Source organism: Trichomycterus rosablanca, chromosome 9 (genome assembly GCF_030014385.1).
Source record: "Trichomycterus rosablanca isolate fTriRos1 chromosome 9, fTriRos1.hap1, whole genome shotgun sequence".
NCBI classification, from domain to species: domain Eukaryota; kingdom Metazoa; phylum Chordata; class Actinopteri; order Siluriformes; family Trichomycteridae; genus Trichomycterus; species Trichomycterus rosablanca.
Window position 1 is genome coordinate 24,131,114 of NC_085996.1, and position 25,593 is coordinate 24,156,706.

Sequence of the window (25,593 nt, forward strand, 5' to 3'; positions counted from 1 at the left end):
CCTATAGGATTTTTTCTATTAGAATCCTATAGGATATTTTGACTAGGGAGGATAGAGCAATGATGTCTCCCGCTTAAAAAGACTTTACTATAAGCATTATGACTAGGCAGAAACAGAATGCAAAAGATTACTTGCCAGCTCGATTAATTGACTATTGCTTAAAGTTTGATTCATGCTTAAAGAAAACAGCCTTCTGTACAGTTTCCTGGCTGGTTTTCTCAATATTTCGTTTGGTAAATATCTTCTGTATGCTATATTTGCATTTTCTAATGTTTATACATTTCTTGTGCCATACTGACAGTTTAGATGTGATAGTATAATGTTTTATTCTTCATCGATTCGTGCTCAGTCCATGCTTTTTGCATTAAAAATAAAATAAAATAAAGTTTAGTCTTGTAAAGGACATACCTGTAAGTCTTGAATGAGTTTGCAACTGTTTTTTGTACCTAAATAAAAGTAAAACATATTTCTTTTTCAAAAACAAAAATAATATATCATAATAATAATATAATGATTTATTATTAATAAAAAATAATAATTATTACTATTTTAATAATAATAATATTAAAAAAAAAAAATTTTATTTAAATGTGACAAGGGGCATAAAGACATACCAACTATTTATTTATTTAATAGGATTTTAACGTCATGTTTTACACATTTTGTTTACATTTATATCAGAAAGAGTAGCCACTCGTTACACAAGATTCATCAGTTCGCAAGTTTAATGTCAAACACAGTCTTGGACAATTTTGTATCTCCAATTCATCTCACTTGCATGTCTTTGGACTGTGGGAGGAAACCGGAGCTCCCAGAGAAAACCCACACAGACACAGGGAGAACATGCAAACTCCACACCAAAAGGACCCGGACTGCCCCACCTGGGGATCAAACCCAGGACCTTCTTTCTGAGGCGACAACTAAGACATATACAAACTAAGATAAATAATTTGATGGTGTACAATATTTTGTCTTCTAACTTCTCCTAATTTCTTAGTAATTATTATGACTGTCAAAAATTAGTCAGACAAAGTAAAGACCGAGTTATGTTCAGGAACTATGGATGCAGAATGGTGTGTATAAATGAGGCTCTACAGTAATTAAGTTTTGTAACAGCCTTTTCAAAATCCTGACCTCATCTATGGACTGTAAAAAAATCATGCCATGCCAAAAAATCTGTTGAACTCTAATTCAGAGCTGTGCAAAAAACCCACAAAAACGTAAGATTCCTACATTTTTTTTCTTGACAAGCCAGCATGTGTTTCAAATATTTACTCTCCAAAAAAAATTACTGACATCTCAAGATATGTGGACACCCTGTTTTATTGCTGAGTTCAAAGGGCCTTTTTGTGTATACAATTACATATATGAAATACAGGGGTTGGACAAAATAACTGAAACACCTGTCATTTTAGTGTGGGAGGTTTCATGGCTAAATTGGACCAGTCTGGTGGCCAATCTTCATTAATTGCACATTGCACCAGTAAGAGCAGAGTGTGAAGGTTCAATTAGCAGGGTAAGAGCACAGTTTTGCTCAAAATATTGCAATGCACACAACATTATGGGTGACATACCAGAGTTCAAAAGAGGACAAATTGTTGGTGCACGTCTTGCTGGCGCATCTGTGACCAAGACAGCAAGTCTTTGTGATGTATCAAGAGCCACGGTATCCAGGGTAATGTCAGCATACCACCAAGAAGGACAAACCACATCCAACAGGATTAACTGTGGACGCAAGAGGAAGCTGTCTGAAAGGGATGTTCGGGTACTAACTCGGATTGTATCCAAAAAACATAAAACCACGGCTGCCCAAATCACGGCAGAATTAAATGTGCACCTCAACTCTCCTGTTTCCACCAGAACTGTCCGTCGGGAGCTCCACAGGGTCAATATACACGGCCGGGCTGCTATAGCCAAACCTTTGGTCACTCGTGCCAATGCCAAACGTCGGTTTCAATGGTGCAAGGAGCGCAAATCTTGGGCTGTGGACAATGTGAAACATGTATTGTTCTCTGATGAGTCCACCTTTACTGTTTTCCCCACATCCAGGAGAGTTACGGTGTGGAGAAGCCCCAAAGAAGCGTACCACCCAGACTGTTGCATGCCCAGAGTGAAGCATGGGGGTGGATCAGTGATGGTTTGGGCTGCCATATCATGGCATTCCCTTGGCCCAATACTTGTGCTAGATGGGCGCGTCACTGCCAAGGACTACCGAACCATTCTGGAGGACCATGTGCATCCAATGGCGGTGCCGTGTATCAGGATGACAATGCACCAATACACACAGCAAGACTGGTGAAAGATTGGTTTGATGAACATGAAAGTGAAGTTGAACATCTCCCATGGCCTGCACAGTCACCAGATCTAAATATTATTGAGCCACTTTGGGGTGTTTTGGAGAAGCGAGTCAGGAAACGTTTTCCTCCACCAGCATCACGTAGTGACCTGGCCACTATCCTGCAAGAAGAATGGCTTAAAATCCCTCTGACCACTGTGCAGGACTTGTATATGTCATTTCCAAGACGAACTGACGCTGTATTGGCTGCAAAAGGAGGCCCTACACCATACTAATAAATTATTGTGGTCTAAAACCAGGTGTTTCAGTTATTTTGTCCAACCCCTGTAAGTAATAACTCTTTACTATATTAGTGTTCATGATTTTTGGATGAGATGTCTAACAAGCTCATGATCCTGTGTTCACATACTTTTGGCCAAATAGTGTGTATGCACCTCTTTACTAAGCACTTAAGCTGACATGTACAGGGTTTTAGCAGATCTGTATTCTTGGACTGTTGTCTACTTAAACTAGAGTTAAGGTAATGTTCACTATAGAAGCACTTCTGTAAGTCACTCTGGATAAGAGTGTCTGCTAAATGCCAAAAATGTAAATGTAAATTAAAAATCTAACCAGACTTGAAGCCAATTCCATAAATGTAAGATTAAGCAGTACTTAATTCTAACTGTACAAAAGTTTCATGTGCTAAGAAACAGCTTTGTACACAACTAGCTAGTACCAGGTTACTTACACAGACATAAAAGTAGAGTGGCAAAGATATATTTATTTACTCTGTAATGGTTTTACACCAGGCAGCAGCATTGTGAAACATTCTGAGCCAAGGTGAGGACTGCAGTGAGGATCTGAGATCTGCAGGTGCCCAGGCCCATTGCCAGGACAGTACTGTGCGCTCTGGATGGGGCATCATGGCCAGGTGGCGCCCATCAGGTGAGCAGATGCCTGCTATGCCCAGAGCTGAACCGTTAGGATTCATGGGGTAGGCCTCAGTGGGGGCTCCAGAGTCATCCACATAGCGCAGAGGGGCCAAAGAGGCGCTGGTGAGCCTCTGCTGGGCTTCGGGAGATCGGAACTGCATCAGACCTGTACAGGAAAACAGACTATAGTTAAGGGCAAAGGGGGGGACTTTTAATTTAGTTTTTATTAAAAAAGGCCAGTTTGATCTGGAAATTTCTTTCTAAAAGCTTACTTTACTGTAATCATGCATGATGATTCATTATACAAAATAGCCAATTTCTATTAAGAACTTAATAGAATTTCATTTCAGAATGCTAATCTGGCCCATTTCTTTTACAGCAACCCCCCAAACATGCCAGCTGCCTGGGCTCAGAAGGTTAAAGAGTATTGCAAGATGGTGCAGTTTCTAAATAAACAGGCAGCATGATGGACAGGTCAGTAGAACTCCCATGCTGTTCTAAGTGGTGGATACTAGTGATTTAAACCATTTGTTTTGTAAACTAGCTTTCAAATAGTAACAATGTCCAATACTGGACACCTTAACAAGAACAGTGAAAATTCTCACCTTCTCCATGGGCAACCCACACACCCAGAGCTGATCCCTCCATGCCTTTCAGCATAATAGCTGGAGAGGGTAAGATACCAACACTCACAAAGCGGGACTCAAAGCGCCCTGATTTATTGTGGGTCAGTGTGACCACAGACCCTATGAGAGAGACAGAGCATTTAAATAAATGATAAAGACTGTAAGGAGAGGAATTGATACTGTTAAAAATCTACAAATCTATCCATGCAAAAGCCTTTTTTGTAATCATACTGATAGCTTAAACTATATGTAGTGATGATATATATTTACTTTAATAATTTATGCCTAACAATAATGTTAAGGACAATTTAGATGTGTTCAAACTATGATTCTTTTCTTACCTTCTTCCTCGGCTCCACCAACCCAGCCCAGCAGGGCGAGGAGCTGGCAGCCATTGCACACTCCGAGACTTATGGTGTCACTCCGATGTCGAAAACGCTCAAATTCCTTACGGGCACGAGTGTTAAAGGTGACAGTGGCTGCCCAGCCTGAGGAGAAATAAGTGACAGTTTAAAATGACATGTCAGAGTGTCTTTTATAGGGAAAATAAAGCAACAAAAATGCATCTGATTGGCCTTCAATTACTTTTTTTTTTTTTTTATAAAAGGTGTCTCAAATGCGTGTTCAAAATGTAATAAGAGCAGATCCAACAGAACACTGCTTCACAATGATGCCTTCAAGTTTACAATTAAAACCTTCAACGCAGCAAATTTACATTAGCATTTTAGAATAAGGCGTTCTGAGTGTGATGTAAAGATAAATTTACCTTTGGCTGACCCCAGTACATCAGCATAACTAAAGCCACCCACAAACACCACAGCTCGGAACGGGTCAAGAGTTGTGGAGCCGGAGCACAAATCCTGCATGGTGACATCCCACACCTACAGAAAATTAAAATGTAAGTTTATTCACCTGCTGGTCTACTGGGTTGAAAGGACAAATTAACATAACATGTATACAGATGGAGTCATGTACACTATGTGGTCGAACGGCTGTGGATGTTCCTTCTAATTACTAAGTTCAAGAGTTGAAGCCTCACCCATTGCCAGCAGGTCTATAATATCAATTCTGTAAAATAAATGATTATGATGCTTCCAACTTCATGGCAAAAGCTAAAGCAAGACCTTATTCTCATTCAACACCTTTGGGATAGGCTGAGGCTGTTACATCCACAAAAGGGGTGAGGGGTTATTGATAGCCACCAGGTGTCCACATACTTTTAGCCATGGTGTACATGTCCCTTACTAGTGTATGTTAATGTTTGACCTCAACTATAAACAACTAAGGTGCAAATCCACACTGTTATATTGATACACACTGTTATATTTATGTCTTAAAATACATACTGTTTTTTCCATAATTATAATGATAACTGATTGCATAATTCTTGTTATTTTTAATACTAAACAAATTATAATCTCAATTACAATTTCAGCCATTATCGTGTTGCCCTATCTAAAATGTACTGCTTTGGTTTGTTTACCTCAAATCCAGCCATAAACAGAGAGACGGCCATCTCTCTGTCTCCATTGCTACCTTCCTCTCGGATGACTGCTACACGAGGCTTGTCCACATCTACACATTGACAAACATCACAAATAAATCAATTATAGTCAGTAAAAAAATAGACTTATTAAACTGTATTTTGCAGTTCTCTAGAACATCATCACACAATATTTCCATCCGAGTCTAACCCAGCTCTTTAACGACGGGTGTTTCAGCAGGATCGAAGGTCAGTTTGAAGTAGGGCTGTGTGCGAGTTAGTAAACCCTGCTTTTCCTGCTGTACACAGACTGGATTGGCTTGCAGATACTCCAGCTGAAAGCTTGTGTTCTCCCATAATGTCCTGAGAGTGGGTAGATGCTCATACAGCACTTCCTGTCCACAAAGACTTACTCTGACCTATAAAGTACAACAACTGGTTATTCACGATGTCTGACCTCTAAATAAGGTAATTCATTAATCAATAACACTTCTTAATCCTTCTAATTGTAATGTATTGATTAGCTGCACTCAAAACAGTGTTACTTGTACAATCTCAGGCTTATTTTGCCTCAGTCCCAACTACTGAGTGTGTTGCAGGTGTCACATTCTATTGCATTTTTATATTTACAAAATACAATTAGGTTTGTCAGTGAAAACACTAAAAATATTTTCACTGAACTGTTTAAGCAATTTAATAAATTACAATAATTTTTTAGTTTTTAATGCAACTTTTCCCAACAGAAAAGTTTCCCAACTTTGTCCCAACTTTTCTGGAAATGTGGTTTAAGAACTTAAGCTGACATGTACTTACTTAGAAACTTCCTTTTTGCAAGGAAAAAAAATGTTTTAGCAGATTTGTGTTCTTGGACTGTTGTCTACTTAAACTAGAGTAAGGTAATGTTTACTATAGAAGCACTTCTGTAAATCGCTCTGGATAAGAGCATCTGCTAAATACCAAAAATGTAAACGTAAATGTAATAGCCTTTTAATTTTACAATCTACTATACAAATCCACCATGCATACACAAATGGACTGAAGTCAAGATATTGGCTAGGCCATGCAACCGCCTTTACCTTTTTTAAGAACAGTCTGGAGTTATTTTGGGTTTATGTTGGGGGGTTTTTGTCATAAAAAATGAACAGATTAAGTTTCTCAGCCAAAGAGATTTAATCCTTCTTGCTGCATCACTCAATTTTTTTAATTGGAACCTTGACTGCCCACAGAAGCTCACCATAGCATCATGTCCAAAGCCACAGGTAGTACCAATTCTGTGGCAGAGCAGGCCAGCTTGCGTGTAACTCTGGCACACAGTTGCCACGTTTCTCTCACACACCTCCAACACCAGCCCCAACTCCTCTGAAAACAAAGCCTCCATCACTAGGAGAGACAGGGAGAGAAAAACAATGTCATGAGAGATTTCTACTAAACAGGAGTGGGATTAAAGTTTCAGTCGTTTTCTGACCTCCAACATTTTCAAATGGCAAGTCCACCTCGATTCCACGATTTCCTGCAAAGGCCATCTCAAGCAGACAAGAGATAAGTCCTCCATCACTAACATCATGTCCTGCACTCAGCAGACGGTCTGACAAAAAACATACATATGATTAGACTCTCAATATCATTACAAAAAGGGAACAAAAATTTGTATTTTGAAAATAATATTCACCCTGAATAAGTGTCTGGGTGGTGTTAAAGCAGGCTGAAAGCATGTCAGGGTTATCCAGATCTGGACTGCAGTCTCCTATCTGATTGTAACACTGAGCCAGAGCAGAGCCACCCAGCCTGTATTTACCCGCAGTAACAGGAACGTACAGCAGTACACCTGCCATCAGAAAGAAAGGGATTTAATTGTTCATTCTTGTCAATCATGAGCTTTATTTCTATAGTGTGAGAACTGAAATGTACAGACTGACCTTTACCCTCTGGGTTGTCCAGATCAGGGGTGACAGTAGCAGTGATATCAGGACACACAGCATACACAGAGATCACCAGAGCGCCTGAAAAAATCCAATAAATAGCTGGTTTAGCTGCAGTACATTACCACATACTATCACCACACTCTTGCAAATGACCAATACTGACCAGATAAGAATATAGGGTGTCAATATTGGCACGAACACAGTAGCTGGTCCTTACACCACTTGTGACCTATTTTTCTTTTATTTAATTAGAATTTTAACATCATGTTTTACACACTTTGGTTACATTCGTGACAGGACAGGTAGTTACTGGTTACACAAGATTTATCAGTTCAAGTCACAGAAAGGACCCGGACCGCTCCACCTGGGAATCGAAACCAGGACCTTCTTGCTGTGAGGCGACAGTGCTACCCACCGAGCCACTGTTGCTTTTTATTAACATAAAGTGTCTGTTTTTAGACATAGAGAAAAACTATTTGCAAAAAGTATGTGGACACCAGTACTGTTAGACATCCCATTAAAAACTATTAGCATTAATATGGAGCCGCCACCGCCTCCACACTTTTCAGAGGGCTATTCACAAGATTTATAGTGGGTAGTGGATAGTGTCTGTGATCATTTGTCACCATGCTTTCAAAAGAGCATTCATGTTAAATGAGAAGGCCTCAGCTTTTAATTAAATTGCATTTCATTGCTCGGTGTAGTCCCAATCCGGGCTAGCTTTTAACTTTCTGTAGAGTAAGTTGTATTTATGTCTCAAAAAACAATACAATTGCAATAATGTATTAAAAGGGTCTTTTCCATGTGGAAGCACAGTGTCTAGTCGTTAGATCTGATCTAATACCAAAACTTTATAAATGGATCAGTATTGCCAATCACACAGGCAAAGTAATCTACTGTATGTATTTTTACACACCTACCTGGTGCTTTGACAGTTTCATCACCCACACGAGCAGCCATGCTAAGGGAATCTTTTCCTCCATCCACAGCGATGCCCAGCTGACCCAGAACCTTGCACATGGCCTGACATGCCTCCCACAGACAAGCTCCTTCACCTGGTAACTTGGCTGCCCACATCCAGTTACCACTGCACTTTACATCCTAAAGATAACAGATGCAGAATTTAAGATTAGACTCTTTAATCAGGTTTGTCCTGTTAAATCCTTTACAGGTACAATACCAGCGGTTTCTAAAACCTTTTGTTTAAAAATATACTTCTTTTCAACATCAAAGAAATACCTTTGTAATGCTATTTCAAGAAGCAACCACAAAATGTACTATTTTTATCCTTTTACTAAGAAAAAAAAAACTTTTTTATAGTGTATCCTGCAGCTAATATACTGAATTTAGTCTGAATTTAATTTTAAATATGCAGAGCGAAATCAATAACTACATACCACATTCTTTGCCTGTGTAAAACTAATAGCAAAACACATTTAAATGTCATTGTGTTCCCCAGTGCCGCATTATGAATCACAATATTCGACAATTTAGATCCTAGACTGTCAAGCAGCTAAAATAAAAAAAAAAAGGAGAGAAAGTTTATGGAAGTTTATTTGGAAGAGAAAGTTTATGTTCCAAATAATCTTTATTCAAAAGTGCCTAAAAATGTCAAGCAACCATAATCTCCTAAAATAATTTGAATTCCTGTGTTCATCTCAAGATGGAATGTCAATCTTTAATTTAATATCACTTATTATTCTTATTCAAATAAACTTTACCTTAAGATCAGTGACTCGGGCAAACACCAGATTTGTAAGGGCCTCACCCACAGCCATTCGTGCTCCCGCTGCTGGGCAAACCAGCCCTTTGATTGGTTGCTCCCCAATAGCAGTGGCAGCACCCTGGAGGCTGAAGGGTGATAGCGCGACCACAGCTACATCAGCCAAAGGGGTATGAAGGGGCCCCACACACTGCTGCTGTGCTACCAACCCAGTTACAGAGCGATCCACCTGAAACAAGAACAATAGATAAACAACCACATAATCATTTATCCTTGGTAACAGGTTTATCTAGAGTGTAGTGAGCCTATACTAAAAACACTGGCTGCATGGCAAGAAATGTTAGAATGTTACACAGGTAAATACTTGTAGGAAACAAAATAGTGAAATCATTAAAAAGGAGCTTAAATTGGAGAACAACTCAAAGGCTTTACACATGTTGGAGGGGACATGTGCTACTCTGTGGTCGCCCTAAAACCAAAAAGGAAGTTGTGCAATGCAGTGGGGAGAAGGGAAGGGGAAATGCACATAAATGTCTAAACGTTAGCCGCTCAGGTGGTGCAGCGATAAAACATGCTAGCCACACCAGAGCTGGGATTTCGAATACATTGTATCGAATCTCAGCTCTACCATCTGGTCAGCTCCAGTGGAGGGGAAGCATAACGCAATTGGGTTTAAAAAAATACAGAAAATGTAAAGCATATAACACAGACAAAAAGCATCAGAACACAGGTGATAAATGGAAGGATATTGACAGGAATAAAAAAAAAAAAAAAAAAAAAAAAATCTCAGTCAGTGTAGGGCAAAGACGGAAACCACTATTAAATACGTGTGCTCTTGGTGGCCCAAATGGTGTTGCATAAAAAAAACAGCTGAGCAACTGTAATAAATAGAGCCATGTTGGTCTGGGAGTACTTCGGAAAAATGTTGCCACTTAACACAGTCCACCGCTGCATCAAGAAATGCAAGCTAAAACTCTATTACACAAAGAGAAAGTCTTACATCCGTTCTAGACAACAACATAGAAGAGTACTCTGGGCCCAAGCTGATCTTTAGTTGACTGAAATACAGTTGGAATGTGTGCTGTGGTCAGATAAATCCCCATTTCAACATGTTTTCTAGAAAATTGTTGTAATTCTTTGTGCCAATGACAGAACCATCCTGATAGATTTCAGTAAAAGGTGCAAAAGCCAACATCTGTAATGGTTTGGGGGTGCATCAGTGCCACAGTGACTTGCATACGTGTAAAGGTACCATTGACAAAGGAGAAATATTGAAAATGAGGTTTACATATCTGGACAAATTTCAGTTATAACAGGCAACAGCCATTAATAAATAATCCAATGGGATCCATAATGTTTTGAGAAGCAGCTGTTGAATTCTAGAGGGCAAAATATGACTGCAGCTAATTAACTGTATTCCTCAATCAACATCATCTAGAAAAGTGCTTTAACCTGGATAATACTTTTAAACATGCATTTAATGTTAAATTAAAAGAATTAAGCAAATGTGAGACCTTATTGGTAAGATAGCGTTTGCTGGCCACGGCAGGTAGTCTGAGAACACTCTCCAGAGCAGGAAAAACAGACAGGCCTGCAGGGAGAGAAAGAGGCTGCAGAGAGGAAGCCAGACGATCCAGTTTAAACTCCTACAGAGAGAGACAGATACACAGTAGAAAAAAATGGATGAGATTTTATTTCAAACTGGATTCTATTTGGTTAAAAGAATGGACATCCATGAGATGGAGGATAGAATTTCTATGTACATGATTAGATGCTAGCTTTCTAGAAAGGGAGTCAGACATGTTTACTTTGTGAGCAGTAAATATTGTGCTCAAGTGAAAGAGAAATGTAAAGGCCACCTGGCTCTGTTTTTCAAATGCTGATTTATTAGTCGTATAGATATAATGCAATATAATAGATGCCATTATATACTCCTTTATCAGTTTGTTTAAAAAAAAATTCCCCAGATATATTTAACTTACAGATATTTGAACTTATTTGCAATAATAAAAAAAATATTGACCATTCAACCTTATTGGGTGTTACTTTTATTTTTATTTATTTAATTAATTAAGATTTTAACATCATGTTTTACACACTTTGGTGGGCGGCACGGTGGCTAAGTGGGTAGCACTGTGTTTGATCCCCAGGTGGGGCGGTCCGGGTCCTTTCTGTGTGGAGTTTGCATGTTCTCCCCGTGTCTGACTGGGTTTACTCCGGGTGCTCCGGTTTCCTCCCACAGTCCAAAGACGCGCAAGTGAGGTGAATTGGAGATACAAAATTGTCCATGACTGTTCGATATAACCTTGAGAAGTGATGAATCTTGTGTAATGAGTAACTACTGTTCCTGTCATGAATGTAACCAAGTGTAAAACATGACGTTAAAATCCTAATAAACAAACAAACAGACACACTTTGGTTACATTCATGACAGGAACAGGTAGTTACAGGTTACACATGATTAATCAATTCACAAGTTTGTAATGTCAAACACAGACATGGACAATTTACTGTATCCAATTCACCTCACTTGCATGTCTTTGGACTGTGGCAGGAAACCCACAAAGACACAGGGAGAACATGCAAACTCGACACAGAAAGGACCTGGGCAGCTCCACCTGGCAATCAAACCCAGGACCTACTTGCTGTGAGGCGACCGTGCTACCCACCGAGCCACCGCCTTTCAAGACTCATTTACCAATAATGTGCAATGTAATGGGATAGCAACACCTGCCCAATCTTCAATTGAAGTTTGAGTACTTTTAGAAAAAGTAGAAGCATTTTCTGAATTTCTGAAACTCATTATGCAACTACCTTTTACATTTTTTACCACTTGAGGGAACAAAAAAACATTGTGCATGGTTATAATGACCCCTACCAGTACAGATGTCAAGGAACTAAAAATTGTGATGATCGATATATAGCTGATTGTTTTACACATATAAGCCAATACATTAACACTGCCTGCCTAATATTCTGTCAGAACATGGACTATACAAGACATCTAAAAGAGTCCTGTGGTATCTGCCCCAAACACAGAAGGGTTTGATCAGTCACTCAGGTCTTTGTACTGTCCATATATGCAGCATTCAATATGTAAACTCTGAGTAACTACCAACAGCAATGCATTTAATAGGCACACTGTTACGAAATAGAACTTAACTTGTGTACATATTTTGGGGAGGTCCTAATGTTTTGGCCCATCAACGTATAAGGGCAATCACTATAATTCCAGGTCAAGTATGATAGCAGATATTGTCTATAAATGGACCAGACAAAAGTGGACAGTGTGGCAAGCATACCAGCTTCTTCGCCTTCTTTAAAATGGTAAAACCTGGCCCTTACCTTCTGAGGCATCTTCCCCAACACCCAATCAAGTTCCAGATCCACAGGGTTCCTGCCATCGTTCATGCCACTGTCTGGGTTGGAAAGATCATCCACAAGAACTATCTACAAGTAATAAATATAGAACTGTTATACGTAACGGTACAACCCCAAATGTACTCCAGTAAATAAAATGCAAAAAGATGGCATTAAAAACTATAATGATGAAGAAGTTGCATTCACTTCAACTAGTTTGCTGTACAGGGTAAAACTAAAAGCTAAAACTAAAAACATTAAAAGTAGCATTAACAAGGCAGATCAGACATTGGTAATACATCAAATGTTTTTTCTGCAGGACTCCATGGGTAGAGAGAACTTTGGGATTGTGAATGGGATGCGGCATCAATAAAGCTGGTATTTGTGTAGGACCTTACAGAAATGGGCACATCCCACAAAGACCTCCAGATTAAACTACACGTTCAGGTCTTTCAATACATTATTTTGGTAAATAAAACAAACAGCCCGTATTTACAATTTTTATTACAAACAAAATAGAAGTAAGCAACGCTCACACTGACCTTTCCATCACCTGTAATTTTGCCTACAAAATCAACAGGGCATTTCTCCCTTTGACACACCCTCTCCAGGTAACTGCGGTCAGATGGCTGGAGCAATAAAGCATTACTTTCCTGATACTCTGCCCCCCACAGTTCCAGAACACTGAGGGTGGGGTCACCTCTCTGCAGGAAGAAGCAGTGCAGGGGTTATGAATATATTAGCTTTACCAAGAGCAGCCCAGCATGTACATTAAAGCTTAGCTAACCTTAAAAGTGCTGGTATAGATGATGGCTCCAGCAGGCTCACTCAGCTCCTTCAGCACATTTCCTACAAGAAAGGACAAATGCAGACACCAAAATCATTTTTATATCAACAGTATTTTGTTTTTTAAATTATTAACTAATGCATTATTTAAGGCAGTACATCTACAGATTGGGAGTACAAAGGAGAAAACGTCATTTTCTATATATTTGTGTACTACTATTTTTATTTTATTAGGATTGTAACGTCATGTTTTACACACTTTGGTTACATTCATGACATGACAGGTAATTACTGGTTAACTGATTCATCAAGTTTTTAATGTCTCCAGTTCACTTCACTCGCATGTCTTTGGACTGTGAGAAGAAACCAGAGCACCCGGAGGAAACCCACACAGACACGGGGAGACAATGCAAACTCCACACAAAAATGACCCGGACTGGTCCACTTGGGACTTGAACCCAGGACCTTCTTACTGTGAGGCCACAGTGCTACCCACCAAGCCACTGTGCCACTCGTACTACACAAGAAGATACAGTTGGTCTTTTTTCACTGACTGTGTGCAACAGTGAACACACATACACGTTTAAACTGCACTAATAATAATATAGCAAAATGTATTATTTACCACAGGCATATAACAATGTTATGCTGCCCATACATTCTCTCCTGCACTGAATACATCATATTCGTCTGTTTTAGTTTTTTTAATTCCAAGATAAATTAAAAGATTTCAGATGAAATTTTTTTCTAGCAGTTACAAGAAGAACTACAAACTATGAGTTTGTTTACTTTAGTACTGCAGTATCCCATTAAGATGTGACTAGCCAAGTTCTTCCATTCTGTTCATTGTGGAAGAACTTTTCAATATCTGTAATTTGCCATCCAGCTTCCACTGTAGTGGATCGTTTTGTGCCCTACATTTAATACTTTGTTTAAATTTTTGGGCTGTTTTTTATTTTTTTATTTTTGCAGGTGCAGGGCTTCACCTCACACTTCACTCGAGAGGCACGACCAACCTGTTACAATTCCCACGCAAGGTGCCATGCTAAGCTTCATGTGCCATGGCCGAGTGATTTCAGGCACTTTTTTCCCCCCCTCAGGTGTATAATAAACTTGCTTTAATTCTATAATTTCAACTGTGTTTTATTGTGTTTTCCAGACATGTCCACCTTATTTGTAAGAGAAAGAATGTACTGGACCAAAATACTGACCATTGCATTGAGGTCAGCATCATGAATATAATTTCACACAAATGTGATTTACCATTGCCTCCAGCACCCTGGTCATGGATACTGCAGATGGGGTTTCCTTCTGCTCTCTCTAAGCAGGCCCTGAGAGCCCGATTCATTTTTTGTTCCATCTCAGCGTCGCCTCTCTGAACTGCACCAAGATCACGATCACTAGAGTTATCGCCCTGCACCTACGACATACACATAAAAAACGTAAACAGACAACAACATTTCAGCTCGCAAGACTTAATTTGCAAGCCAGCCAGATGTGCCAGGTGAACACCCGGTCAGGTCCATAGCACAGCTGGATCTCTGTAGCGGTATCTTAGCACTTTTAACACTATATATTATTTAGATATGTTGTGCATGTTTGTTAGAGTCATTTACAAAAGATGTCCAACAATTTAAATTAAATCCAGATGAGATGTATGTGTTTACCTGTACAGAAGAGGCAGCTCCTCCTCCCACACCAATCCTATACACAGGTCCTCCTATTTTCACCACCTCCATACCTAGTAATTTGAAAAAAGAACATAGCACAGGACCATAGTAAGAAAAAATAGTTATTCAAGGACCTATTTCATAGTGTTCACTGTAATCACAACTATACATGATTTGCTGCTGTCCGAAAACTTTCTAGCTGCAGAGAACAACCCAGGGCATGTAAATGGATAAATGCCTGATTAATATATTTGTATAGTACACTAGGAGAACTACAAAGATACAGAGACATAAGGTATCTTTTCTACTTTCTACCAGTCACTTATTACCATTATTATTATTATTATTACTGCTGTATCAAAACTTCATGTTAGAAAAGCAGTGTTAGAAATGTGAATGTGAATCTGTGTTTCATTAAGCTCCATATACTCCATGAAAGCAACCAGAAATGAATGAACATTAAAAAAAAAATTAAAATTAAAAACTGAAGGTATCTGAACTGCACCAAAACAGAACTTGATATACTGTATGATATAGTGATATCATATCAAGTTAAGCCACATAAACACATTCATTGTATTATTTTTTTTTTTTTAAAGCAGACTTAAGTTAACCTTAAGATAACCTTAGATAATTTATTGTGACTTTTTTGGGGGGTTGTTGTTCTGTTGCAATGACCAAATTCAGTTTGCAGCTCAAGTTTGCGTTGCTGCATCTGGTCATTGGTCTGATTTGTCTAAATGTTTGTGTGTGGGTATGCAACATTTTTTATAATAATTATTAATTGCGACATTTATATATAAAGCTTGATTTATATGATTTATGAATGCAGACTTATGTGCATGTGGGCTACAGTCAGTAATTGTATACCCACATTTGTAAGTGCACAAACATTTTTAGCTGAAGCCAGTTTTAAAACTCACCCAACAGACCTAGTTCAGTCACGTTTATTTTACTGCTTTCCAAATCAAAATACACAGACATTTATACATGACTGACAGCTGGGCAGAGCATCTTTTGTGATGATTGGTTAAATGCTGCCTGGCACTTTTGTTTTAATAATCAGTAATGAGAACAAACAAAAAACGAAAAATGTATTACTTTTTCCACAAGTACAGATGCTTGTGTACTGCAGGATACAGTGGTTGCATGGTTGGTTGCATGGTTGCTTGCATGGTTTGGGTCAACAGGTCATTTTAGAGGGAAGAGTTACTGCAAATTAATACAAGGTTATTCTAATTAATCTTCTGATAATCACGGTGGAATGTTTTCCTCCTAATGGTAGTGGTCTCTTTCGGGATGACATTTCTCTCAAAAATCACTGAATAACCTGATAAGTATAAAAATGGTGTAAACGATTAGCTTTGGTCCTTACAGTAACCTGATCTTAACCAAGTTAAACCAAACTGTTGGAGAGCGCTATTTACCATTATCAAATTATAAACAGTTCCCTTCAGTAGAGGTTTAATCATTTGCAATACCATGCCACACCAAGGTGCTAAAGCTGTTCTGGGATTTTAGGTTAACTGAATTACAGTAAAAATGATTGAAATTTGTACCTGGCTCTGCCACCTCTTTCTTTACATGCTTATCTTCAATGGATCCCAGCCCACCGCTGAACATGATTGGCTTGATCCATTCCCGACGTTCCCCATTGGCCAAGCGCATTCCAAATGACCTGGCAAAACCTTACATCATAAAAAGCAGCAAGAAACAAAATGTTTAGTAAACTCCTCTTTCATTGTAGTTACTTTGGTGTGGGGAAAAATACAACACAATTCTGTGTACCTGCCAGCACTGGCTCTCCAAATTTGTTGCCGTAATCTGAAGCTCCATCACTGGCTTCAATAGCCACCTGCAGTGGAGGAGCAAAGCTAGATGGGTATTCCCAGCCCTTCTCCTCCCATGAAAGGCCAAAACCTGCAATTCAATATTACCAGAAGGGAGGTAATGACTTAAAATACATTTTAATTAGCCTTGTTAAAAGCAGTTAGCCAGCTTTATAAATGCTGGGCCCACCTGGTATGTGGAGGTTACCAAAACAGTACCCAGCAGTCCCTGCAATCACGTGACCGCCCTGTCCAGCACTCTGTACATCTCTGATTCTGCCACCAGTACCTGTGGTAGCACCGCTAAATGGGGCAACACCTAAGGGCCAGGTATAAAACAAGTACAAAGCATTAAGGTTTACAAAAGAGAGCACCCAAAAGAATATATCTGGCTTCTGTTTGTGGAGGGTAAGTATTGGATTAAGTTTCAGGCATCCTGTATGTGAACTGTTAGACATAAAGAACATCAGTTTAAAAGAAAACAGACATGTTATCATTGCATTGTTAGCTCACAATAATGTGAATGTGTGCATCTCACAAGACAATCTTATAAGAATTTACAAGTATTAAAGCATGGCTCTGCCAAATTGATCTGCTGCAAAATTAATCAGGTATTTAAAGCTGTGTGTCTTTGTGTATGAATTTAATCTGCCTATTGCAAAATGAGTTTTTTTTTCTTTTTATTTATGCAGTTTCTTCCTTTTTCTCCTAATTTAGCATAGTCAATTTGTCTTCCGCTACTGTGGATCCCTGATTGTGTTCGAGGAGAATATATTGCTGCTTACATGCCCTCCTACGTGTGCGCAGTCCTAGCGAACCCCTTCTTAGCCTCTATCCGCTAACCAGGGTCCTTGCACAGCATTTGCAGACCCCACCCACTTAGTCCGGTCATTTCCCCACCCAGCAGACACAGTGGCCAATAACTGTCTGCTGCCCACTAGATGGCACACAGCCGACAATTAGCAGAGCTTAGATTCAAACCAGGGTGTTCAGAATCTCGGCACTCTGCATTAATAACACATGTAATAAAATAATTATTGTGAATTATTTTTTTATTGCAGCAAGACTTATTCATGAATACTTTATTCGAAATATATTGCATAACCAACTATTGTCAAGAACAGGGTGACTGTGCTTAAGTTCTGACCAGTGGGGAAGTTGTGTGTTTCTGCAGTGAAGATGACATGTCTTGTAGTGTTTCTGGTCTCGTAGCAGCTGGCCTGTGCAGGGTCAGTAGGAAACATGCACTCCAGCTCCATGCCTTTAATGCCACTGCACACACACAAACAAGCTGCTGTTGCATTCTCTGGTAAGGACTTCAATGCGGAGAGTGAATCAGTGTTGCAAACCATGCATGGTGTCTTACACTCGCTCTCACCTGCTGTTATCACAGAACTTAATCACGTTGTTCTGATTGCTGTGCTGCTGTGTACCCATGATTAGGCTGAACAGAGTGTCCTTTTGTTGCTGTCCGTCAATCACCATCTTGCCCCGAAAGAACCAGTGCCGACTGTGCTCACTGGGAAAGGAATAATAGTAAGAAAACACAGAAAAAATAAACACTAATAAAACAAGCTAATAAAAGACAATAGACAATATTTTTATCACACACACACACACACACACACACACACATCACTTTATCAACAGACAGTGGAATTATAGTATGGCTATTAATAATAGTATCTTATAAGGCTTCTTAAAGATATTAAATCACAGGGTACTGACATGTTTTGAAACAATATTAACACACACCAATAGGAGCATTCAACAGTAGCCCACAACAGCCGATATTACAAGCTATCAGGTCTGAATCACAGACAAAGCTATCAACCTGGATGTGCTTCCAAACAGGCACAATTTGCTGTGCTGCCTCTGCTGTCTGGCTGTTTTTTTTATCTCTTGTTTGAATTTCATGTTCTCTTAATTGTAACTAAATGTTTGCAAGAAGTCTTTCTGAGGTTCTAGATCTCAGGAATGTTTTAATGCTTTTAATAAATTTTTTTCTTTATGTAAAGCACTTTGAATTGCCACTGTGTATGAAAGGTGCTATACAAATAAACTTGCCTTGCCTTGCCTAAGGCATCATTACTTGCATTAAATGATTTGTGGTGTACATGGTATGTCTTTTCAGATACAGTACGAGTCCTTTGTGAGACTCAAGATAAAGAAATACGTGATAACAGTACATATTTTGGAGGGGATACGTGAAGGGCTTTGTTCTACTCAGCCAGTGCATGGGGGCCACAAACAGCAAGACAATTACAATAGGGACAATGGCACTATTAGATTAAGAGATAAAACCCCCCAAAAATGTAGGTTTTACAGTGAAATGATTTTATACCCTGTGTGGTGAGAAAGTTTAATCAATGGGCATCAATTTGCGATTAAGAAATGCTAAAAACTTTTTAGGCAAGAGAAAAAAAAATTACACTGTATACAATGCCTCCTATAGGCACCAGATTGAGGTAATTTGAGACATTCCCTACACAACTGAAGACTGTTTTGCCAATTTGAAAAAAGGTTAATAACAAGTTGGTTGACCCTTGGACTCTTGGTATGCCGTACATAGGTTGGCTGTAGGTGGGTGGCACTGTGCTTTGGTACATCTCATTTCGAAATGGAAACAACACCACAATACCTTAATATTGTTACCATATAGAGCAATATAATACTGTTTACTGTTTTTAGGTAGGTGAAAGGTACATACATACCTGTTGGACTGAGCCAAGTCAAAACATTCAACACTGGTGGGGTTTCTCTTTACCCTCTGGAACAATGCAGTATAGTAGTCCAGGTCCCAGGAGTCAAAGGCCAATCCTATTTACGCACACACACACATAGACACATAGACACACAGACACACAGACACACAGACACACAGATACACAGACACACAGACACACAGACACACAGACACAACTAGTTGTTTTTCATGTATTTTGAAGGGCGTTTTACACTTATTCCAACCGATTAACCAAGTCTTTATTTTTACATAAATGCTTGGGCGCTGTAAATATTCAGATTTAAGGTCGTTGAAATATGCAAAAGCCCCTCAAGATAATCAAGACTCGTTTACAAGTTTCCAAATATTGCTCCTTCACAAACCTGACATTTAGCTTGTCACTATAGAAATCTAAATATTGTCCTCGGATGTGTTGGTAAATTGTTAGGCCCCTGATCAGGGCCTTTAACTCTTAATTGCTTGAATTGCACTCAGTCATAATTGTAAGCTGCTTTGGATTAAAGTGTCCGCTGAATGCCATACATGTAAATATTACAGAATTTTCATGACACTGTAGGAAAACCACCTTGTAAAATGGCACAAGGAAGTCTGGGAAATGTAGTCAGTAATCTTTAAAGCAACCATAATGTTATTAACATTTACTTAGTTAGTAAATAGTATATGAACCACATATTGTATTGTGTAACACATTATTAAATTCCCTTTAATTTTCAACAGTAAGACCTTTAAACAACAATTAGAGTAAAAATAAGTCAGATGTATGAAAAAGTAATAATACTTATACATTTTTGCATGTATTATTAATCACAATAACAATATTAACACTGTAATTGTTCCTTTATAATAATTTATTTAAATGTATGGCATTTAGCAGGTGCTTTTATCCAAAGTGACTTACAATTGTGACCGAATAAACATTGGCAACTTGGGGGTAGTGGAGCTTAAACCAGCAATCTTCTGATTAAAAGTCGAGTACCTTAACCACTGAGCTACTACTGCTATGATGACATCTGAATTCAACAAGACAGGACAAGAAATGCAACGGGACATGCAAACAGCTTACCAAGCTCATCATTGGCCTTCTCCAAAGCAGCACGACCTTTTCCCAGAATATCAACCTCAAACACTTCCTGAGGCTGAACATCCACACTGAAAGATGTGATAGGATTGTGGTAGACACACTCAGTCATACTGTCATACAAGAGACTGATCACCTTCTGCATCTCACCGTCCTTCTTCAGCAAACTCTGCTCATCCTGTAACAAAACAAACAAAAGATGTCTTTATTCTCATGCTATGTATGACTAAAAACAGTTCAGGCTAAGAATTAAACTCTGGATCCAAGTTCAAATCTCAGTGGTGCTATTGGCCAGCACTCAGACAGACACGATTGGCTGTCTGAGTGAGGGAATGGTCTAAAAGATTTCTGCATGACAGATGGTAGAAAAATGGAGAGTAGTGCATGATAAAAATCTTATAAATTGCATTTTTATATATAAAATAAAAAGTTCTGTAGAATGCAATTTGTGACACTGTATCTACTTTTAGCCCACTCATGAACAAAACCTCAGTGGCTGAGCATCTATTAAAGTACCACCCAAATTCTTTAGAGGCAGGTAGGAACCCCATCCCAAAAAAAAAATTTTATGCTCCAAATACATTAAATTGTTATATGCTAGCTTAGTCCTGGATGAGTAAAGCAAAGTTAGCCTCGTTTGTTAAGTTAGCTTGAATGAACTCTTAAAGGTTCTACTGACCTTAATGAGGTGCCGACGTGAAAGTTCCACCCTGGTCACTTGGCTCAGACCTGCACTCTGGCAGATGGACACAGCATTTGTAGACCATGCAGTGGAGAAGTTCAGCCTACAAAGAATTAATAACAGCAAATATATACAGTATAATGAGAATGAGTAAAAGTAATATACTGTATAGAAACACATAGTCTTTGAAGAACAAAGGTTTGTATATTTTAATGCACAGTTTGTTTATAAGCTCAATGTAACATATTGTAAAAAAAATAACACATGAAATGCAAATTAAGTGCTAAATGAAGTGCTAATCAGAAGTAAATTTTTTGTTTGCATTTTCTGCCCGATTTAGTGCACTCGATTTTTGTCTTCTGCTGCTGAGAGATACCAGATTGCATCCAAGGAGAGCACGTCGCTGTACACGCCTCTTCCGACACGTGCACAGCCCTCCTCTTCTCTCCTCTGCATTCTGCACAGGGTCCTTACACAGCATATGAAGACCCACCCACACATAGTCCGGCCCCCACCCTGCAGATACGGTGGCCAATTATTATCTGCTGCAGGCACTGCCAATTATGCAGATGTCAACATTATTCTTGCATGATCTAATATGTAGTATTTTATTAACTCACTGTTATTCACTAGATAGTATATAGACATCTTGGCATATTTCCTGTTTAAGAAACTCCTAAGCCTCTTAAAGCCTTTCTACTCTCAAAAGGTTTTCACCATAGGAGGTCCTTTAAGGGTTAAGATGCTTTATGAATAATTTGTATCTGTCCTTGGATCTACTTTTAACTTTTAAGGTGGAATTCTTGGAAAACATTTACAGTTCTGAGAATTTTCTTAATAATCTTTTATTACATTCAAACCTAAAAAAAACTCTTAAGGATTAGAGCTGTATTAGTATATAACATTTTTAAATGGGACTCTGTACCTGGGGCCAATTTCCACCAGACTTTCTCCTGGCGCTGTGGCTTTGAGTGTAGGCTCATCTGACAGAGCTGAAGACTGAGAAGGGGCAAACAACCAGCACAGGATAGTCTTCTGTTCCCCACTTAACGAGTCAGTACCTGAGAAAAAAGCAAAAAAAATGATAATAATAATTAGAAAATGAATTAAAAACTAGAATCTCTTATTCACAAAAGGATTCAGGCCCTTTATTTAATACTTTGAAAAAGCTCCTCTGGAAGTGATTACAACTGGATGCATCTCTACATGCTTTATGCCTGCACTTGAATTCAACCAGTTGGCAAGAGACTGTGAAATGCCATCTTCAGGTCTCTCCAGAGATGTTTGATAGGGTTTAGGTCTGGGCTTTGGCTGGGTCACTCAATATATACAGAGGCTTGCCCCAGTGCCACTCCAGTGCTCTTTTAGCTGTATATGTTGATTCAGGTCAGTGTCATGATGTGAACTGTCACACGAGGCTGAGTTTGCCTAAACTATTAAGAAGGGTTTCTAGAAGGATGTTCCTGTATTTGGTTGCATCCCCATAGCATGATGCTTCCACTACCATGTTTCACTGCAGGGATGGTATTTACTATGTAACATGCAGTGCATTTAGCCCAGGTCTTCTATATATTTAACAAAGCTCAAATTCTAGGGGTCTGAATACTTTCTGAATCCACCCACTGTTGATTGATAGGAAAGACAGGCCACCTAGGAGTCCTAAAACATGCGTTTTTACATTACCTGTTACTTACTCAAGGCACACCAGCTTTGTCCCAGTCAAAATTTATTCACGGTACTTCATCTAGGGCAGCATATTTGTGAAACTCAATTTATAATACTGTACATTTCAATCCATTTAACAGTGTTCATTTCAAAGAGGTAAATACTATTAAAAATACATTTCAGGGCAACCACTTTTAAGTCAAGCCCCATTTTGGTTTCACCAAATCTAAGTCTTGTCCTGGAATTCTTCTCACCATTCAATTCAACATTGTAGCAGAGTTCTATATTTATTGAGACATGTGGATAAAATTGCTTGATCCTCTGCAGGTTTCGCCGTCCTTCAGACTCAGATCTTCTGTAGAACCGCAAAACAGACATGATCCTGACACACAAAAGAAAGAAGATGAAAATCTTGCACAACTGAATTGTTTTATGTGACCAGTCACAAGAAGCAATCACTGTTGTGCTGCTTTGACAAATTAATCAGACAAGGACTGGCCAGAGTTAAAAGGTGCTGTTATGTTAGTGTTGTAGAATCTGTGAACTGTTGAAAATCTTCAGTGAAAGACTGGACAAAGGGTCAAACAGATCATTTGAGTGTTGCTTCACATGCTGAACACAGAGCACTAATCAATCAGCAGATAACTAAGAGCAACTGTTTAGCCAGATTTCAGAGGAATTTGCTTTTCTGCAAAATTTAAGTGGGCTTCAGATTCCAGATTTCACTGTTCCAAAAATCTACACTGTCACACAGACACTAAAATATGGTTTTAGCTTGTCTCACTTATTACAGATGCTGTTAACTTAAATATAGTGAATATAACCTCACTGACCATTCAATCAAGCCCACCAATTGTATAGATGCATTTTATATACACTTAATCATTACTGACATTTGTTCATTTGTTAAGTGGACAGAGCTCACAGGACCCCCAATGACCTGATATTACTTGGGTGGTGGACCATTGTTGGAATGGCAGATCCACTGACATTGTAGTAGCACTATAGCATGTAGTCTGCATGGGTCTTTGAGACCTTGGCTAGATCCCTGTTTTGATCCCTGCTTGATAAAATGTGCATGGATAGTTAACTATTTTCTCTGCACATTAACAACATTGGAGTGTCTAAAAGGTGTACACAGAGTTTAAAACATCTATAAACAATGCTGCAAAGACAGATACGTTCATATCAGCACCACACACATCATAAAGAAAGGACCATATCGTCGTCACTGTTGTGCCATGTGTTTGTAATAAAATTAATATTAAAGCATCTTACCTTTCGGGTATTAAAAGGCTGGGCGAGTTCAAACTGACAACTTAGCCCGTACAGTATGCTGAGATCTTGACCAGTTTGGCAGACCTGGGCTAAATCCACGTGTGGAGCTCTTACCACCCGTATTGCTGTAATGGGCTGGGATTGGCTACCAGTATCCTGGAACAGTGTCTGATTGGCGAACTTTCCACCAATATGAACTTTTAGATAGTTCGAGCTCAGAATGCGGGACTTATCGGAAAACGGGTGGGGAAAGCGTATTAACGCCTACCTGACTGAAAACTTTTCGCCAACGGCGTTTTAGTGCTACTGTTGAATTTAAGTATTTGACTTGAGAATAAAGGCGTAAACATTTCGACTTTATTTCGTAAAGTTATAAGAATAAAGTCGCGATATTATAGCAAAAAGGTGTGCAAAAGGTAAATAGCAGCCTCCTTAAGTAAAAATGAGGAACGTTAAGGGTTTGGTAAAATACACTTTACTATATTTTAATATTTTACCGTGCGCCTTTAAACTGGCAGCCTTCTACAATAAGCCTACTTTATTCTCGAAATATTTCGACTTTATTCTCAAAATATAACGTCTTCATTCGTCGAAGTCTCCTGTTTTATTTTTTAACAGTGGCCCTAAAAAGCCTTCGTATTTGCGCATGCGTATTCCTAAAGGACTAAAGTCTAATCGATATATAATCACTATTAAAGCAATAAACTACGAGAGGCCGTACGTTACTGTGATTTTAGCACGGGGATGACGTTTTGCCTAAAACTTCTTTCCCCGTGCTAAAATCGTAACAGTAATGCACGGTCTCGAGTGGCTTATTGCTTTTATAAAACGGCGGTCAACATAAAATATAATAAATACAACAATGTTTAATTCATAAATGTATTTATTGTGTATAAACTTACAATAAAGCATTCTTCCGCGACGCAAAATAGTTCGATTAACAGTGTTGCTAGGCAACATGAGGGCGAAAATAACATTAACTTTTTCGATTCAGTGGCGTATTAATATGGAATGATGTGAGGTGGTCCTAGGTGTGAGTTTATCGGGGATTTTACAACGGCTTCGAACGCGGCTCAGCCAATCAGATTTTAGGACCGGAACTATCCGTTTTATAATCTTTCTTCTACACCGGTAGGTTTTCGAGGTTTTGCCATTTTAATAACATGCAAGTCAGGACTTTGCCACTCCAAAACCTTTATTTTTAATTGAATAATTGTCCTGCAGCCAAATGTGCTTAAACATTAAGTCACGAACTGGTGGGCCAAAATTTTCTGACACAGATACCGCTTTTCCATCAAAAGAACCCTGGTTCTTGAACCAGTTCTGTTCAGGTTTCTTCGAACCTTGGTGTTTTGTAGAGAACCGAGCAGAATTGATGGTTCCATCAATTATGACAAGTCATCCAGGTCATGCAGAAGCAAAGCAGCCCCAGTCAAAATAGCTCCAAAATAATGTGCAAAAGAAAGTGTGCATTCAAAACAATATAAAAATAAATAAAACGTTTACATTTGTTAAATTTCAACATTGTGTTTTGT

At 38.8% G+C, this 25,593-nt stretch overlaps 1 protein-coding gene across 1 annotated transcript; it reads right to left on the reverse strand.

Moving 5' to 3' along the window:
- Positions 1 to 3,039: 3,039 nt before the first annotated feature.
- pfas (phosphoribosylformylglycinamidine synthase) lies at positions 3,040 to 24,148 on the reverse strand. Its single transcript, XM_063001279.1, has 29 exons — positions 24,059 to 24,148; positions 23,035 to 23,162; positions 22,041 to 22,176; positions 21,113 to 21,218; positions 20,419 to 20,611; positions 19,324 to 19,429; positions 17,988 to 18,128; positions 17,757 to 17,881; positions 16,800 to 16,928; positions 16,569 to 16,700; positions 16,340 to 16,468; positions 14,778 to 14,851; positions 14,374 to 14,530; positions 13,112 to 13,173; positions 12,867 to 13,028; positions 12,310 to 12,414; positions 10,479 to 10,610; positions 8,963 to 9,193; positions 8,162 to 8,342; positions 7,236 to 7,319; positions 6,989 to 7,144; positions 6,785 to 6,904; positions 6,554 to 6,699; positions 5,531 to 5,738; positions 5,320 to 5,411; positions 4,603 to 4,717; positions 4,178 to 4,324; positions 3,816 to 3,956; positions 3,040 to 3,376 (listed from the first exon to the last, which is right to left on the reverse strand). Exons 2-29 carry the CDS (start codon positions 23,156 to 23,158, stop codon positions 3,063 to 3,065), a joined length of 3,948 nt encoding a protein of 1,315 aa, XP_062857349.1. The 5' UTR covers positions 23,159 to 23,162; positions 24,059 to 24,148; the 3' UTR covers positions 3,040 to 3,062.
- Positions 24,149 to 25,593: the final 1,445 nt, after the last annotated feature.

Bases quoted from the DNA above. Each gene is read 5' to 3' on its own strand.
- pfas (XM_063001279.1), bottom strand. From the start codon at position 23,158: ATGTCTGTTTTGCGGTTCTACAGAAGATCTGAGTCTGAAGGACGGCGA. The intron at 16,701-16,799 runs GTGGGCCCAGCA...ATTGAATTGCAG, and splicing joins TGGTAACCTCCACATACCAG to GTTTTGGCCTTTCATGGGAG. The intron at 9,194-10,478 runs GTCTCACATTTG...TTCTTGTTTCAG, and splicing joins AACGCTATCTTACCAATAAG to GTGGATCGCTCTGTAACTGG.